General features: G+C 42.2%; 1 protein-coding gene across 4 annotated transcripts in view; it reads left to right on the top strand.

Annotated features, from left to right (window-relative positions):
• LOC143374237 (puratrophin-1) overlaps positions 1 to 15,788 on the top strand; it is a 464,976-nt gene that overhangs the window by 253,713 nt on the left and 195,475 nt on the right. For all 4 annotated transcript variants that reach the window (XM_076822217.1, XM_076822208.1, XM_076822226.1 and 1 more), the window contains one exon: positions 15,138 to 15,338. In XM_076822217.1, coding sequence (XP_076678332.1) covers positions 15,138 to 15,338 — 201 coding nt within the window. The remainder of the gene's footprint in view (positions 1 to 15,137; positions 15,339 to 15,788) is intronic.

The raw sequence follows: 15,788 nt of genomic DNA, 5'->3' as shown, positions 1-15,788 counted from the left end.
AGCCACAGGTAATGCTCCCTAAGCGCGAACTGGCATCGATAGAGAGAGAGAAGGGGGCTCATTTAAGGCGACGATGCAATTCATTATCGCGATATCTGCGATCACGTGCGTACTACCCGGCTACCTCTCTCTCGCGAGCGCATTCGTCTCATGAATTACGATCGATTCATCGGGGCCGGCGGTGGTATCGAGTTAATAAGTCCGAGTCCCGTTCGAGGCGATCGCGGATGCCGATTAACACGTCGCCTTATCGCGATCCCTGTGTCGTACGACCGGCTGTCGGGTCGCGTCGCGTCCCCCTCGTTTCACCGGCCCGAGCCGTGTCCGTTTCAACTCCCGCGACCATCTTTTTCCGCCTGATTTTCCCTTTGACGCGCTTTAATCCGCCACTTTACGAGTGTTCCTGGACCGATCTGGCCCCGATGATATCGCGATACGCCAGTTCGCCTCAGCTCTGCTCGTGATCTCGTCCTCCCCGGTGCTGATTTTGTCGATGTGACGACGTGGGAGATGGCGTCTAGCGCTTTTAAAGTGGGTGCGAAGGGAAAGTGTGCTTTATTTGCTAGATCTACTGTGAGACATTACTTCAGGTGTGTATTTTGCTGAGGTGATGACTTGGTGAAATGTTTGGAGGGGTTGCAGATGATTATCGCAGTGCGGATAAATTTTTCTATATTTCCTGGGGGATGTGCGAGCGATTCTTGGAATCGTGGGTGGTCTTGGTGATTGCCAGGGAGTCCTATTGCCTCTTTTACTGGTCATAAAACGTGGGTAATGGACAACGTGAGAAAGTAGAATTAAATTTATGTGAGGTAGTCGCTCAGTTCCCAAGGATTAGGTCGTTACAGACGTGGATAAAGTCTATCACAGTCGTTGCGGTAATTCACACTCATTAGGACACACTAGAGACAGGGAACACTTAAAACTTGTGATTTTTTTTCTTTTTCCTAGAACTTAAGGGGGGGCATCCTGAAGCCACTAACAAAATACAAAGTTAGGGATTTTTTTGGTTGGTATAAATAAAAATATAGAGCTTGGATTTTCTACATAGTTTCAAAGCAACCTTTATTTTGCTAGAAATTTTTTTTTTATATGAAAAATTGTATTAGGTGGCGACGGACGAAATGGCTGTCCGGAAGATTGCTAAAAAGTTGGCGCACACTTGCGGGAATGACTGGATCATCTGAGAAGGAAATACAAAAAAGATATATACTATATATATACTAATTGAATATATATACTAATTGAAATACCAAAAAAAATCTACGCTGGTGGAAAAATAATATTTTTCCACCAGCGTAGATTTTTTTTGGTATTTCAATTAGTCGATTTTTTACAAGCATTTCAGTGCAAATTTTTATGTAAAAAATTAAAGTCAATTCTTCAAACTACTGTAATTTCAAAAATAATTAGGAAGACTGGAAGATAATATATTCCAGTTTATATGTTTATCTTTTTTGTATTTCCTTCTCAGATAATTCAGTAATTACCGGGAGTGTGAGCGATTTTTTTTGCAGTCCTCCGGGAAGCCATTTTGTTCACCGCCATTTTGTACAATTTTTCATAAAAAAAAAAATTTCTAGCAAAATAAAGATTACTTTTAAACTCTGTAAATTCCAAGCCCTATATTTTTATTTATACGAACAAAAAAATTCCTAACTTTGTCTTTTGTTAGTGGCTTCAGGGCGGGGATCCCCTTCATCTTGAAAATGCACCATACCCCTGTTAATCTTTCTTTACCATCCTATTGGAGTATCTTTGCACACAAGCAACGATGTCGTTTATTGGACAGTGAATACAACCCATCAAGACTTCAAGTTACGAAACCAATTACATTTCTATACGAATTCTTAAAGTTACGTCTCAATCCCAGTGCACTATATACGCGCACGAGCATTTTCGACGATTCCTTCATGGAAGGTTTGCGCAAGGGGTAATAACCACGTTCAAAGTGTTCGCCGCTAGCCTACAAAGAGACCTCGCATTGACACTAATTGCGAATAATCGTCGAGCATTATTTAAAACTCCACTTACTGGTGTTACGCAACGGCCATGGCGATCGTGATGCAGGTGTACGATGTCCACGCGACAACTCAGGATTTCACTCTCCCTAAGACGTCTCTGAAGCCTGCCCTCTGCCTCGTTCAGTTGAAAATCGTGATACTGACCCGAGACTATCCTAGTCAGGATATTAACGTTATGTTACTTTGAGTAAGAATTGGTAAAACGGTTTATAATTCTCAAAATATTGAAAGGAGTTCAATTTCTCACTGTTAAGAGTACACTTCTGATGTATCAAGAACTTTTAAGTAATTAGTTTCCACCAAATATTAAGGAAAATTCAATTTTTCACTGCTCGAAGTTCACTTCTGAAGTATCAAGGGCTGTCAAGTAATTTTCTACTCGAAATATTAAGGGAAGTTCAATTTTTCACTGTTAAAATTCCACTTGTGTAGTATTAAGGACTTTGAAGTGTTTTTTTCTCAAAATGCTAAGGGAAGTTTAGTTTTTCAGAGTTAAAACTTTACTTCTAAAGTATAAAAGGGACTTTCAAATGATTTTTTTTTTTCAAAATATTAGGGGGAGTTCAATTTTTCACTGTTAAAAGTCCACTTCCGAAGTATCAAGGACTTCGAAGTAATTTTTTCTCAAATTATTAAGGGAAGTTCGATTTTTCACTACTAAAAATTAACGTCTGAAATATCAAGGATTTCCAAGTGATTTCTGGAAGAGACTGTTTGATTCCTCGAAGCCATCTTCCGAATTTCACTGTACAATGCTGTTCTCAAGATTCGGTAAGCGTTCAAAGGATATTCTTCAGCAACGAAAGCATAGGCAACCACGTTTCATTGCCGAACTCAGCTCAGTTTCTCAAATCCACTTTCCCACATCCGAGCGCGCACTTGATCCACGAAAGAAGGGCAAAAACAGAAAACGATGCGCTTAATGAGGCCCTCGCGTGCTCAGGCGTTTCTCCCATCGTGTCGCGCGTATTACCGGACTAATTAAGCGAGAATGATAAAAGAGAAAGTGGCGATCGAATGTTTTCAGCGACTTGGATATTAATTCTCATAATTCTCCGGCGAGCGGGATGGCGCAAATGAAAGAGAAACCACTGAAAACGGTTAATACCCCAGGGTGAGCTGAAAAGTAAACGGCGAGAATACATAATTCAATGCCTCTACAGCTGCCGTTAACTTCGTAAACTCTTGGCAACGTCTAGACAGACCAGCTGGGAAATGGTAAATAGACTTTTCTTCCGCAAACTTCGTGGCAGACAATTCCGTTAACTTCCGTTAAGTTCCTCGTAAAACGCTCATTCTTGCTGAAGAAAGGTAATGGTTGATCGTCCCCGACGCGTTTAAAACGTGAACAGCGATTTAGTGGGTATTTTGAAGGAGCAGATCTCTGTCGCGATTAGTAGCCGCCACTGGTTGAATAATTCCTGGGGAGCGAAAGGTTAACTGATGATTAATCGGCCGGGAGGAAAATTTACGGGTTGAAGAATTCTTGTAGGTTCTTTGAGCATTTCTCCCACGAGCCTACGCAATATCTCTCGCAAAATTGATTTCCATGGGGGACTCTGTGCTTGAAGCTCCAGAGCAAGAATAGTATCGTGACGCAAGCGTGAATGTGAAAAGTCTTGCATCTATTTGTACTTTTAACAGAAAAATGGCAAAAGGTACTAGCTAACCAAGGAAAATCATTTGATTAAGAAAATATGTTACGCATTTTTACTTTTAATTTTCCACCGCCCTAATATGAAGGGTAAGGGGGAGAAACACGGAATGTCACAACACAACTTTATCGAGAAAAATAAGATTCATCAGGCCCTTACTCCATCAGGAAAGAAACAAGGTTGAATGAATTTATCTGCATTCTTATACCCTACTTAGGCATCAGAAAAAAGTAAGCAATAAAATAATAATTGTTTTACATTATTTTAATATTTTTTCAAGTTTGAACAGGACAGCATACTGAAACAAAATAACACATTTCCGCTTCTATTATTATTATTATTATTATTTATAAACGGGAAAAACCCCATAGAATTACAAAATAGAGATTACAATGACTTAAATCCGACAGTTCTTACAATAAACCTACGGAAGACGGTTCCATAAGTGTGCATGCATTGCGTTTAATGAACATGCGAATAGGTGACAGTTTTCTAGGAATTCGTTCGCACGCAACATGGCTCTATTCAGTGGGTCTACCGCCCAATAATTATACAACGGCAACCTGGAAGCGAAAAGGGGTCGCCTCCGCAGGTTTCTGGTCGGAGCATTGTACCGAACTAGCCCCACTAAATCCGGACAATCAATTAAGTCGTTGACGATCTTATATATAAAAGATAAATCGGCAATCGTCCTGCGGTTCGATAAGGAGGAAAGTCCTACCGAACTCTGGATGGGACCGTAGTCATGATAAAATATATAAAAATATATAAATAAATATATTATATATATATAAATAAATATTATATATATATATATATATATATATATATATATATATATAAGCAATAAATTTATTTTGTTTTATGAATTTTGTGCCAGTTATTAGAAAACGGTTTCTATTTTAGTTCATTTTATTTCTGTCATTCCCTACATATGAACATTCGTAATATGTACACACTGCAAGCTGTATATATTGCTTATACAATAATCAACCTCGTATTAATAATGTCGACTAATAATGGTTTTATTGCTTCTTTAGCAACAAGATTTGATTTAATCTGGTATCTTTTAATCTATTTCGTTTCAGACTGATTATTTCTTAGATGAGTCATCGGACTCCCTAACACCCGAGCTGCAAACCGCATGAACCTGTCCTGAACCCTTTCAAGTAATTGATTATATTCCCCGTGCCTCGGATTCCAGATTACCGAGATTATCAGATTATCAAAACAAAGGAAAGCCACTCGACAGTTCTGTGGTTCCAGTTGCCACCAACAAGATATGCTATAAATCGTAAAATCACGAAAAATGGACATTTCTCGTTTCCCTCCCTTACCCTTCACATTTTCTTGAGTGCCTTCTCCCACGGGACAAATCTGTGCTGCACGAGTAGCATTTCCAAGGTAACCTTACGCGAACCAAGCGAAGCCTTCGACCGTGTTCCTCGCTATCGTTCCCGGTAACGAGGATTAGCTGGAAAATCCAGGTGCCCGGAAAGTCCCTAGCAAGCATCCCGACGCGGGATTAGCGGCTGGACGGCGGTGCTATCGCGGAACGGTGTACACAGTGGCGTCGTCGAGCGGAAAGACAAATACGCGCGGCCTCCCGCGCCAAATACGGTTCCGGTTGCGCGGCCGCAAATGGAGACCCATTGTGGAGTCATTTGAAAGGCCGCAAAGGGGCTGCGCGTGTCGCGAAGAACGACCGAACGAGCAGCTCTACGCCAACGCCGGGGCGGCTCGCGTTAGAAGACGGCCTAAGGCCTAATTTGCATTTTAAACGAGCCGTGCTGCTCTCGCTGGCGTACGGTCAGCCGCGTTGCTAGAAGGGGAGCGGGGCCTGTGCAACGCCTCTCTTCGCGGCGCGTTACCGCGGGCCCGTAAAACAGCCGCGTCCTAGCTGCTTTTCTGCGCGCAGGCTAGTCTTGCTTTCTCCTCTTGCCATTTGCCACAACGCCGGATCCAAATCGCGTTTCAAGCCGATCCACGGGACGCTCTTTCGTTGGGGGGCGGAGGAGTTGAAAGGTTTTGGGCGACGGTGTGATTCTGGGAGTTGGCGGTGTTGGTGTGAGTTGCGTTATGGGGTGGATGTGACGCTAGGAAATTGGGAAATGAGAGAGTTAAGGATTAGGTGATAGGTGGATTGATCGATGAAGATTGGTATACTTGTACTTTCAGTTCTTGGTTTTTGTTTGCGGAAAGTTTTCGAGGCAGCTCAGAGTAGAGAAGGAATAAGTGGTAGTTCTTCTTAGGGGTTGTTCATAAATTACGTAAAGATTTTTGGGAGACAGAGGGCTGCTAATTTCTTACGTTTTCTTACAGAGGGGGGAGGGAGTCGGGTAGCATCTTACATAATATTTTTTAACCTAATTTTCAGTATGAGTAGTTTAAAAAAACGATGTTTCATGGCACACTCGAAACCGAGTTAAATGAATTATATGAACCTTTAAAAGAATTTTAATAATTGTAAAAAGCAATGAAGAAAATATTACGTAAGGAAGGTGGAGTAGGTGGTTGGAATATAAAATCTGATGGATCCTTGTAGGGGAGAGCGGGGACAAAAGTAACACTTTTTACATTTGGCCCAGCCTAGAATTATCTTTTATAGATATAAAAATGAAAATTGTGCCTTAAGATACTATGTTTCGTGGTCTATCATTTGAGCCCAGATTAAGCCTTAAGTGATATGTAGTTAAAAAGGTAAATTCTAAGTTTTCTATGGAATTTAAAAAAAAAATCGAGCCACAGTTGACTCACCTAATATAAAATGGCTATTAAAACAGTATTTTGCTATACGTTCCACGTCGTTCCACGCTACAAGGGTTGAATGTGCGGAAAGTAGAGACTTTCTAGTTTTTTTTAATCACATGACCAATCTGCAGAAATTTGCAAAACTATATTTTGTGAATTGTTTTCGAGTACAGCGCTCGGCAGGAGGGATAGCACAGTTGTTATTTTTCAGACTCTATACGTATTATAGATTAACTATAACTATAAGTGTGCCTTACAACTATTAATTTCTTGTTAATTACATTACATTACATTATAGAGTCTCTACTTTCCGCGCGTTCAACCCTTGTTGCGTGGAACGACGTGGAACATATAGTAAAACACTGTTTTAATTGCCACTTTACGTTAGGTGAGTCAACTGTGGCTCGAAATTTGTTTAAAATTCCACAGAAATCTCAGAAATTACAGGAATAAACGTAATGTCATAACTGATAATTATAGTTAAAGTACAATACTGCCGTTTTGTTCTTTTTCCTTTATTGAACTAGTTATATTTTCATTTTATTGATATTTTTAGCGAAAAAATAAACTGTGATACGAATCAGGTTTGTTTCTAACAATTCGAACCCCATGTAAACCCAACACCGCGAGAAAATAATTTTGTCCCGCTAGCATGTAGTATATTCGAAACACTGTGCGCCGTTACGATTGTCCCCGAAAAGGGAGTGGGTAAGAAATCAACAAAAAATTACCTTTACGTAATTTAAAGACCAAGTATAATTCCAAATATATTTTTGAGCGTACAGTAACTCTACCGACCCTTACTACCCCAGATAAATTTTTCTCTCCAAGGATCTCTACACTTGTTCCCCCCACGAGTGAAAGACGCCGGAGAAGCGACGATGTCATGCCGATTAATTTGATCTCGCAGAGCATACACGGCTGGGAACAAGACCGCGGCGAGTATTTTTCGTCCGCGACGAGATCGAAATCGATCTTGCCGGACTTGGATCGAGCCGGTGCTGGACGCACTTGGATGTCGAGCGCCTTCGCGGCACGATGGTGCGCGTGTAACGCGGCTAGAAGTCGCTTGTGTGCCGCGTTTCACGGTGCACGCGCGAGTAGTAGGAACCTAGGATTAACGAGGCCTCGTCAGTTGGGTACACGCGTCTGTCACTTTGACGGCATCCGGTACAAGAGACCTTCTTTCGCGTTTGATCGTTTATTACGAATTCTTTCGACCGATCGAACCGATACTCTCTGACAACGCTTCTATTTGCAAATGTGGCTCCTCGACGTTTTGTTCTGCGCGCTTACATGCGTCGCTCCAGATTCGAGTGTTGCCTGGACGATTAAGGCGATCGGTCAACGGGGATTGCGAGCGCAGGAGGACGGGGAGGGGAATGTAGAGTGAATTTTGAAGAAGGAGAATTTTTGTAATTATTTACTTGTGGTGGTACATGCGAAGTTACCATCGCCTTAATATATACAGTGGCTCGCATTAATATTCGGACACTTTTTAAAATCGCATAACTTTTTTAGAATTGATGCAAACAACTTGAGTTTTTTTGAGAAACTAGAGGGATTAGTTTGCTAACTGACGCGTTTCGTTGTTTTGAAAAAAAATGTATTTGGTTGGAATAGCGAAAAGAATAGTAAAGGTCGATTTTTAAACTATTTTTTGTGAGCTTGTAATGAAAATTAAAAAAAACCGTTTGTAGATTGCAGTAAGTTGTATACGTGCCTAAAATTTCATCAAAATCGGTTAACGTTGCTCCGAGCTACAAACGTTGAAAGATCGCAGAATAAGGTCGAGAATCGCTGATTTCGGGAATTTTCGCGATTCTACCCATAAACATAAAAAATGTCGAATTCCCTACGCCTCCACTTCTTTCCCCTGCCTCGCGGCAAAATTCTTCCCAGAAGAATTCGAAACTACCCTTAAACATAAAAAATTTCCAATTCCCTACGCCTCCACTTCTTTCCCCTGCCTCGCGGCAAAATTCTTCCCAAAAGAATTCGAAACTACCCTTAAACATAAAAAATTTCGAATTCCCTACGCCTCCACTTCTTTCCCCTGCCTCACACCAAAATTCTTCCGAAAAAAAATCGAAACTACCCTTAAATGTAACAAATTTCCAATTCCCTACTCCTTCACTTCTTTCCCCTGCCTCGCAGCAAAATTCTTCCCAAAAGAATTCGAAACTACCCTTAAACATAAAAAATTTCGAATTCCCTACGCCTCTACTTCTTTCCCCTGCCTCGCGGCAAAATTCTTCCCAAAAGAATTCGAAACCGCCCTTCCATCTCTCAGTAACACAAAAGCCGCAAAGTTCCGAGTCACTGTTAGATCCAACAATCGGTCAGCCGGAAGCGAAACAACCGAAGCAACCTCCCATACCGTGCCGCGACAAAACAGTTAACAGTCCAACGACTCCGTGCCAACAGCGAGCGAGCGAGTCATAAAAGCCCGTCTGCAGTGTCTACTCCCCAGTGGAGCATTCGCGGCGCCGCGTTATATTATTCATAACGTCGCGATTCAGCTGGATGCGCGTCGAAGCAAGGTGAACGATACTTTCCACGATACTTTATGGGGCCCGTCCCCGCGGCCAACACTTCCCGTGGAACTCCCGGCGAATAGCGAGCAGCGGGCTCCTTAACGATCCGGCGCGGCGGAACCGGTGAACGGGTTGATTTACACGCTTCCTATCTCTAAAGTGTATCCGCCGTGAGTTTGTTCGCGGCCGGGCGAAAACACGAGGTGTAAGCGCGAACGTAAATTGAAGGGCGCTGCATCGGTAAATCACGCGGGGCAGTGAAAGCCGGTTAGTTTCGGCGGGTAGATACATCTCTCGCGGAGCGTTTACCGCTAATGAGACACGCGGTGACAGGCCACGGGGCCTCGTTCCTTATCGCGTCCATCATAAACGTCCAGCCTCTTGTCAACGCGCCGATTCCGGTCCCCGTTGTCGCACGTCCACGCTGATTGCTGAACGCCAGCCGTCCGCGCTGCGCCACGGCGTTCCCTATCCGATGAAATTGTACGATATTACTCCCCCTGCGAGCAGCGGCAACGAATGAGAGACTGTACAGGCTGCTGTCAGCTTTATCTGGCTGCGTTTGCTCACGTGTGCTTGCAATCGGTTCGCATGCCGTTGGTTTTCAGGTCGACGTGGTGGAGTCTGATGGAGAAAGGGTTTTCGTGGGTCCCCGATTTATTTGGAGGGTAGGGTTAGTGTGGCTTGAGATATTAGTATTATACAGAATTATTAATTTAGTAATAATTTTTTTTAAATATTTTATCTCTATGGTCTGTTCGCGTGGAGCCACGTGTAGGTTAGTTGAATTGTAATTGTGAACTTATTTCAAGTTTTGTTATAAGATTGCGATGTTTCGACTGATATTATTTATAGTAGTGATAAATGTGACGGTTTTTTTTTATTGACACTGTATCAGCAACCAGAATTGGGTTCCATAGGCGGATACGATGTCGTAGGACCCATCATTAGAGTCCTTTGTATAGCGTGATGAGGGCACTTCCAGTCAAGGGACCTCCCTTCCCTTAGCTGCGGTTGATTGGTCAGTGTCTTTTTAACCCTTCGTTGACGCACCTCTTTTTTCGATCAACTTTGACACACCTGGTTGGCCCTTGTCCAGAGCAATTTTTGAACGACTGACGTACTCACATAAAGAATCCAATTTTAATGAAAAATATCATGGGTCAATTTCGAGGTGTCTAGAATGTATTCCACTAGTTTTTTATTTTAAATTTTATCACAGTTTTTGTAAAAGAATTCTAGATTACCATATGTCGAGGAAAAACGAAGAAAATCTTCAGAAAATTGTAACTTTTACAAATTTCAGTATTAAAAGCTACAAATCTACAGAGTTGTTGTTCAGACATAATATTTTCGGAGAAAAAATAGTTTGCAAGTCGTCTTTGGAGAAAAGGTATATATCTTGCACATAGAAGGTACAGAGCGTCAAAATCAGCTTATGGCTGGGTGGATCACACCCAGAGTGTCAACGAAGGGTTCATAGTCCTGTTAAATGTGAAATCGAATTGAATTTCTAATTCACCACGTGATAAGGGAATTCTACTGATGAACTTTCCCCGTACTTACCCTTTTCGTACATCATCATTGTCAACATTGGAACACCCCGTGTAATTATGTAACTACGAAAGAAATCCGTTATTCACGATGACGTCCGATTCCCGTCAACTTTTTTTCCAGCGAATTGCACCGCAGTCGGCTCGATCCGGGTGGTCAGGTCTCGCAGCCACGCGACTTTATTCGCCGCGGAGAAGAATGGTCGCAATGTACCCCCAACAGGGCTGCATTGTTCATTCATTTCGTTCGGCGGTCTTTCTCTCGTTACCTCCCTTTCGCACTCGTAACACGGAGTCCCGGAATCTGGGCCAGTTCCTGCTGCCCAGCGTTCCTGCGCTACTGTGCCCGGCAAACACGCAAAGAAACCGCAACACGTGCCACGCGACGCACGCACACACGCGAGCGCACACTTACTCCGCTTAATTAAGCCGCATTCCCGCGCCGATTGCGCAAACCTCCCTCCCTCTCCCCCGCGTGATATGATCGCTCGAAGGGGTGGACACTCGCCGATCGCCACGCGTGAGAAACACTTTTTCGCGATCGCTATCGAAAACGATGGAATTCGACCGTCCACGGCCTGCACCGGCTTCCGAGTGTCGTTCGCTGTGAGATTTTTGCCCGTGGTCTGGTAACGATATTATTCTCGTTATTTATCGCCCCAACTGTGGAACTTTGCGATCTGAATAGATAGCAGATGTAATGGACGTTGACAAGTTGATAGCAGCGTCATGGAGAATTAATTCAGGTAATGAATTCTTAAGTGACTCGCGCGGTGCGTAGGGAAGTTGGATCTGGTTTTTATTCTGTAAAATGGAGAGGATGAGTTAATAAACGTGTTTGGATAATAAAAATATAGCTTTAAGCGTCGAATCTTCTCAAATCTCGTTCATTGGGGTAAAAGTGTCCCGTGCAGTCGATCCTAAATTCCGGGCCAGTGTGAACTTTTGAGGGGCCGGATTCCAAAATTGTTTGGGGTCAAGGAAAGGCTTTTATATTGTAGAGTCGAACCTCGATAACTCGAATCTCAAGGGAAGCGAACAATCTTTGAGTTATCGAGGTTCGAGTTTATTTATTTATTTATTTATTAATTTTCACATGAACGGGCCCATATCCATTTATAAAAGAACCGACCCCTTCCACAGAATCTGCGGCATCGCTAATCAGCTTTACGAGGGTATTGATTTCTTTGTCGGTACTCTTTCTAGCTTCAGGACTAGTGCTCGAAGAGTCCTTATTGCGGAAGGCATTTCTTGAATTCGTAGTTTATTCCCCATGTACCTACCTGGAAATCTATCTTCATGACTAGCGCTTCTTTCCTCATTTTTTATTTTATTTTATTTTATTATTCTGTAACTTACTGTGATTATCTTTTACTATAAGTATTCTTGTTCTTAATGGGCTTGTCCCGTGAATAAATAAATAAAAAAGAAGCTGATGTAAGAGACGCAGAGTAGAGACAACAAAATTACCAGAACCAGAACAGAAGAAACAATACAAACTAAAGCAAAAACGCAACAAAATATAAAAATATAAAGTACAAAACGCGACGCAGGTCCTATATAACGTTCGTTGAAGTCGCTCTGTAAACGCTGGCTTTAAACGCAGGAAGTGATCCCTGGAAGAGATCAATCTCAGTCCTGAACAAGTTGGCCAGGTTAGATATCCTGTGAAAGGGGTCAGCGTGACCAAACCTGGAAGTATAGAGAGGCGGTCTAAATAGTTTGTCTGATGAGCCTACTGGGGACATTAAAATAAATTAACCCGATTACGTGTGAATTGCACACCATGCCATTGATAATTTTTTTTCCCAAAAAAAAATAATAATCCCATATTGACGCATAGTCCTGTACAGAGAAGATTAATTTTCAGATCTAATCCAGCAATCCCCCAAATGGCCAATTTTCTTTCCCTCGACACACGACTAACGTGGTTTCATGATGTGTCTCTTCAAGTCCCTCCGAAGGAAGCCTCACGAAATTCCTGCGGATAGGAGGGGGCCGTAAAAAGTGGCGTGCCTGCGCAGAGTGTTCGTCTCGTTTAATTTCCAGCGGCTGGTATGCAGCAGAGGTGTGAGCATTCTACCGCTCGCTTTTATTCGCGCGCTGCAGCGTCTAATTGCTTACACGTTGGCCCGCGCATCGACGCACGTGGGCGAAACACGAGGTGCTGGGAGTACCCGGCGCATTGCCGCGCAGCCACCGTGTCCTTTCAGGGCTTCTGACGAAGAGCCACGGAATCTGATGCATGGAGCTAAGATTCTGCTCGTTCTTGGCAATCTTTTCCTTCCAACAGCCACGAGATTCCTATAAACCGCGAAATGGAAGAAATTGCGCGTAGCTAGAGGGAGATTGCACATAAACAGGAAATATACGTCGAGGATTAAGTACCTTTTTCGTTATGAAAAAGATTGCGTTATGTTTCTCAAAGAAGTTTGGACCACAGTGACCACTGTGTGGCTAGGTACACTTTTATTTTTGTAATTGATTGAGAAGATTCTTGGTTCGATACGTATTGTTTGGTGTTACTGTGGACAGATCACTGTTTACTAAAAAGAACAGTACCACTCGACTCGTCTTAAAGGGTCATGCTCAGTCAGGAGGTCGAAAAAAGGGTGGTCTTTGGAAATTTTTTACTCAAAACCTATAACACTTTTCTCAAAAAATCTTTTTTCCTTTTAAGGATTGCATCTAGTACCGTGCATCGTAATTTTTTTATTTAAAAATATTTATCAATAACAAAGTTATTGTCCATCACTCAAAGGTACCTCTAAAAAAAAAGGCTTCTGCGGTGACAGGTCACTGCTGCTCGAAAGTCGATCATCTGAAATAAAAAATTCAAAAGAATTTACTTATTATATTATATTATCTAGTATTTGAACGAAGGATTTTTTTATCCGATGCTTAGTTTTCTTTTAATTGACGAAAATCAGGCATGATTTATGATAAAAATTGAAACTTTTACTTTAAACATCAGCCATTTTTTCCTAAATCAATATTTCGAAAAATCCTTCGTTCAGATACTAGATAATATAATATAATAAGTAAATTCTTTTGAATTTTTTATTTCAGACGATCGACTTTCGAGCAGCAGTGGTCACCGCAGAAACCTTTTTTTTTAGAGTACCTTCGAGTGATGGACAATAACTTAGTTATTGATAAATATTTTTAAATAAAAAAATTACGATGCATGGTACTAGATGCAATCCTTAAAAGGAAAAAAGATTTTTTGAGAAATGTGTTATAGCTTTTGAGTAAAAAATTTCCAAAGACCACCCTTTTTTCCACCTCCTGACTGAGCATGAAACACTGTCCTACATACTTAACCCTATAACTTATCAATGATAAAAATCCGAAACTAAGCTGCACCCAAAGCGATCGACGTGTCTAAGTGTCCAAAGAATTCAAACTTACCTCCAACGTCGAAGGCAAATTCAAACACGAGACATAATCTGAAACATACTATAAATAATGACACAACGGCGTCCAAAGGTGTATCCACTCAACTGAGAGGTGCTGATGTGCCTCTATCAACATTGGACGTGCCACGGTTCCCTTCAAGCGAGGTGTCTAACGCAATTCGAGACTGTTTAAATTCTGGCCACATTCGCAACGGGAGAAACCGTGGGACGATGGCAGATACGTCATCACTCACGCGAGGGCACGTCTCCTCAATTTTGGGCGTACCCGCGTAACGTTGATTACCCTCTAATCAGCGTGATTAACGTTCCCTCCGTTGAGGGGCTTGGCCGCAGCAATTACCCTTCCTTTCGCGTGTAACTTATTTAGAGGAATTTCATTAGCCGCGAAGCTTCCGGCTTGGTTTTAATTAATCGTCCCGATTGTCCAGTCCCCTGTCTGAACGCCCCTCAGGGACGCGGAGGGTTCGAATTGATGCGAGGCGGTCGGGGGAGGTCACAGGTGGTGTTCTCTTGCGTGCTCGCAAGTTCGGTCGTCTTAGACTTCAGGAGTAATTAAACATTTGCGGCGACTATGGTAAATTATGATTTTGAACTTAAGCAACTTTCGTAGATCGACCCTGGTCGTTGACTAAGTAGTATGTACTCTATGTACAGTAGGTAGGATTAGAGCTATAGAACACTGAATGCTCCATAGTATTTACTCATACAAACCACTTATCCCTTTCGCTGCCTATTTAAATTTTTGAACGATTCTTGAACAGTGTTAATTTTAGAGGAATACAAAAAGTTTCTAATTTTCAACTTATTGCTAATAGAACTGTCTCAGAGGGGCTCAAGAATGAAATCCAAAAAATAAACAGTCGACTATATAGTTCGGAGAACATTGTAGAGTACCACAGGAGAAGATAATACATTTCTTAATGCGTTGACTAAAATCGAAATCCGCAGCGAAAGGGTTAAGGTAGACAATAAAAATATTGCACTTCTTGAGGGTGAAATATGAAGTTTTTTGGAAACGTTGGGAGCTGCTCAGCATAGGTATCACGAAACTACTGTAAAATATCCTCGGCACGTCAAATGTTTAAATAAACCACCTCCTTTTTATTTTCTATTGTCCACTTTTCTGGTGGAAGTCATGGATGACGCGTGATCGAAATGCATGGACGAGCCGGTGTAACGGAAATTGCTTTTGTTACAGGGAAACGAATCTGTGGTACCGGAAGGCTGGCCTCTGACGTTAGGCAGACGTGGCCTCGTCCTGCAGCTAGGAGAGCTCGAAGCCTCCGCACTACGTCTCGGGGAATGTTACCTCTGCATACGCAGCGCAGCTGCAGTTGCAACCACCTCGGGGAGCGGCGAAGCGGCCGCTGGTGAAACCGTCGAGCGGAATACCGTCGAGGTGAGTCACGCTCCTTTGTCGCTTTTTTCATTATTTTTGCGGGCTTTGATTCGCGGGCTCTAGTCAATGAGCTTCCAGAGGACATCTCCGAGTAGTAGCTGTCATTCGTTAAGAATGCTCACGTTTTTGAAAACGAATGCTACGTCTATCAGAAGCGTCTACTAGAACGAAGCTGTAGCTGCTCTGAATTGGACTCTAGCAGTAATGACTTGTTGTATCGAATGTAGAGAATTTAAGGAACGTCGATAATTTAGAAAAATATGGCGACGAAAGAGATTTGCATAGCGAGGAATTTTTTCTCAAAAGTGGGTCGCTTTGAGAATATGAAGGTTATTATTTTTAAAACGGAATCATACACTTGTCATTAAACTCGATGTATTGCGTTTCACTTGGCTTATGGGGTGATTTTCGGCATTTTTCTTTTTAGGAAGATAATGAAATAAATAGAAA

This window comes from Andrena cerasifolii, chromosome 1 (genome assembly GCF_050908995.1).
Source record: "Andrena cerasifolii isolate SP2316 chromosome 1, iyAndCera1_principal, whole genome shotgun sequence".
Lineage (NCBI taxonomy): Eukaryota > Metazoa > Arthropoda > Insecta > Hymenoptera > Andrenidae > Andrena > Andrena cerasifolii.
Note: the sequence above shows the minus strand (reverse complement) of the source record. Positions and strands in the feature narration are given on the sequence as shown.